Source organism: Phytophthora infestans, genomic scaffold, assembly GCF_000142945.1.
Source record: "Phytophthora infestans T30-4 supercont1.163 genomic scaffold, whole genome shotgun sequence".
In the NCBI taxonomy this organism is placed as follows: domain Eukaryota; phylum Oomycota; class Peronosporomycetes; order Peronosporales; family Peronosporaceae; genus Phytophthora; species Phytophthora infestans.
Genome location: NW_003303596.1, coordinates 102508 through 105675, shown reverse-complemented (window position 1 = coordinate 105675; position 3168 = coordinate 102508). Strand labels below are relative to the sequence as shown.

The following is a 3168-nucleotide window of genomic DNA, read 5'->3' as shown; positions in this document are numbered from 1 at the left end:
TCACACAGCACCTTGCGCTAGAGGAAGTTATCTTCCGAGAGTATACAAACGCTCAGTGAACGGCAGTTCACAGGTCCCCTCTTTATTTAAAGAGAGGTAAGTGACCTATATAAGGTAGATTGTAAACTGAGTATATTTATAGGTAGGTTATGTAACGGGGTTACATGGTGTGGAACACACAGGGGTACGAAGTACCCGGAGAGTTAGCAAACTCTCAGTACATAAGTTGGAGAGTTAACAAGGTCTCTCAGTACGTTGGCTGAAAGCCACACGTTATGCATTTGATTAGGTTTAACTATGCTAGATAGTTAAAGAGATACATTTACCCCTAGGCGGCTTGGCCGCAATAATAGTAAATAAATCACTTCTGGTTTTGAAGCATAAAAGTTAAGGTGTTAACTTTGAGCCCTGGTCTTGGGCTGTAAGTGTCCTTTGGATAAGGAACTTAGTATTAGTGACTCTTTGAGTCGAAACGTCTTCCTCTGACGCTAAAGCTACGGCAGCCCCGCTGCACTTGGTAGCACTTGTAGTCAATCCCCGCTCCTGAGTCGGTTGACTATATCCCTCTGCGAGGATAGAACACCCCGTGTTCGCGAATTTGCCCCCGGCGCAGCAGACGCGCTTACTAAGCTTATGTCCTTGCTTGGCCCGGAGGGCGTGGCTCATCTTGCATCGCAAGATCCAGAGGCGGTCACTGCCAGGCTGGAATTGTTCTCCCGCTACGAGAACGCGCTCTTGGAGCATGTCCAAGAGAAGATGAGCGCCGCAGCGGCGGCGGCGTCGATGACGCGTGAAGAGTCTATGAGACTGAAACCGCTCATGGTGAGCGTAAAAACCTTCGAGGGGAAGGATGGAGAGAATCTATTTCTCTGGACCCGTGAGGTCGAGATGGCCATGGGATCGGCCCTGCTCCAGTCTGAGCATCAGCGCGTGGTGCTAGCTATCTCCAGGCTTGGAGGTCGCGCTCGCAAATGGGCACTAACGTGCCGCACGTCTGTTGACGCTGCATTTACCACTTGGGATCAGCTGAAGCAACAGCTTTCGCGTGTTCGCGCCGCCTAATCAGGCGTACCGTATCCGGTCGAAGTTCCTTGCTACCTGCCAGGACAACGAGGAAGACGATGAAAATCCGGACTCGGAGGAATAATAGGAGGAAGACGGCACAGTCATGGCTCATGGCCGCTTGTGGGTACCGCTCGATAGTGTCATGGTTGACTCAGCTTGCCAGTTTTCGGCTCGTACGACAACATTTCTCTGGCCGGCACATCTTCAACTTGGAGTGCGGTCGCTAGTGAAGTATTTCCACCTAATGTACCCAATGAGTACTCTACAAGAAACTATTCGACTGACCAACATCAATTTAGCGATGAATTCATTTCGTACCATTGGACCTGGTGATTTATTTTGGTGGATTGGTATTCGCCTTGCCGTGGCATGTAGTCACGCCGAGGCCAGCGCGTGTATACTGGGACACGCAATACAAAGCGGTATACGTAAATACACCGTCCAACTACGCATCAAGGTTCCAGATGAGCCGTCACTGCTTCGAGCAGATATTGTACGCACTTGCGCTCTCGGACAACAGTCAGCCGGACGATCCGTGGGATCCGATACGGCCCTTGATGCTAGGGTTCAATGATCGAAGAAAAACGCACGTTTCTCCTGGAAAGATTATAGACGTCGATGAGTGTATGAGCGCCTGGAAGGGACGTGAAGCCAAATTCACACACGACGGCCTTCCTCACAAGACTAAAACCGCTCAAAAATCAGAAGGAAAAGAACCAGAGCTGAAGTCCCTCGCCGACGGAGACAGTGGCGTGCTTCTGTGGTGTAGCGGGATCAGCAAAATCTGCGAGATTGCCAGATCCAACTTACCAACTGCGCCCAGACACCGACTAACGGAGGGGGTCCCCCGATGATCCGTGTTCTGCTGAACTTTCCTCACCTTGTGTACCCGTCGGTAGGGCGGGATCTGCTCTCTCGGTAACTTCCGAAGAGTTCAAGTGGTGAAGCTTGAGTGTCTTGGCGAGACGTGGGGATGGGGTGGAGCAGCAGTGGAAAATCTTCACTCTGCGTCCGTGGATGGTTCCGTATCCTAAGCGAATATTCGAGCTTATGGATCCGGGGCCTAGATCGTGGATCTAGCCGTGGGGTTGCCTTGCGGGTGTGTTCCCTTGCCTTTGTGTTGTCCTTTAAGTCGTACTTGCCGCCTCCTGTGACGGGATCTTGAGAGTTGAGAGCCCCTAGGGTGTAACCGACCAAGTAGTAAATTCGGTTAACCTGTCGAATCTGCACAAGTAAAGGAAAAGCTCACTAGGTTGTAGGATCTGGCCAATGTATTATCCAGTTATCACTACCAACACTAGATTCGCAATTCCCAACCTTCTCGGAGCTCGTACGGCCAATGTAGTTCCGGTTCTTGAGGGCAGGAAGGCACTTGCGTGTCACTGTGCAAATTGGAGTCTGCATTGATATTTAAGCCTATACCTGCCTGGGTTTCTACCTTCTATGTCTTTCATCTGCTAAATCCCTTACCAGGCTCGGCTGCATGTCCCTTCTTCCCTTGACCCATCATCCCAGCTGTGTTATCTTCAGATCCACCGGATATATGACGTAATCATCATGGTCACCCTATTATGGGTACACTCATCCGGATCCAGGTCGCTTGGATCCACCTCACTGTAATGGTACACTCGCCGTGGATCCGAACTCTCCAATCATCCAACATCATCTTGCAATCGTCTGTGATCTCCGTTGTCCTACGAAAGTTCGAGATCCACTGTATCCCTCATCCCTATACCCTGGATCCAGGTCCCTCCAGGCGGGATCCTCCCTCCTTGGATACGAACTCGGAAGTATGGGATCCGGGGTACCTCGAGGTGGAACGTGACTCTTCATTACTATGGGGGTACTATATCCACGGTCAGAGAGCACCGACCATCCTTCCGTCATAGGAGCCGCACTCCATCCACTCTAGGATAGTATATCCCATATCCATCTTAGTGAATCCAGGTAAGGGTGGATCCGAGGTAAGTCTTGGGGGATCTTGCGTTCTCGTACATCGCTGATATTAGATGTATCGGGCTTACGATACAGGTTTGATTCGGCGGGACACCCTAAAACCTCGCAGGGGACCTTGCCTCCCGTTTCGGGAAAACTGAAGATCAA

General features: G+C 50.9%; 1 protein-coding gene across 1 annotated transcript; it reads left to right on the top strand.

The window, feature by feature from the left end:
- Positions 1-1168: 1168 nt before the first annotated feature.
- PITG_20741 (uncharacterized protein) lies at positions 1169-1791 on the top strand (the record flags this gene model as incomplete). The annotated part of the gene is made up of 3 exons (XM_002895519.1): positions 1169-1415; positions 1486-1687; positions 1788-1791. The coding sequence occupies 3 exons, from the start codon at positions 1169-1171 to the stop codon at positions 1789-1791; spliced, it is 453 nt and encodes a 150-aa protein (XP_002895565.1).
- Positions 1792-3168: the final 1377 nt, after the last annotated feature.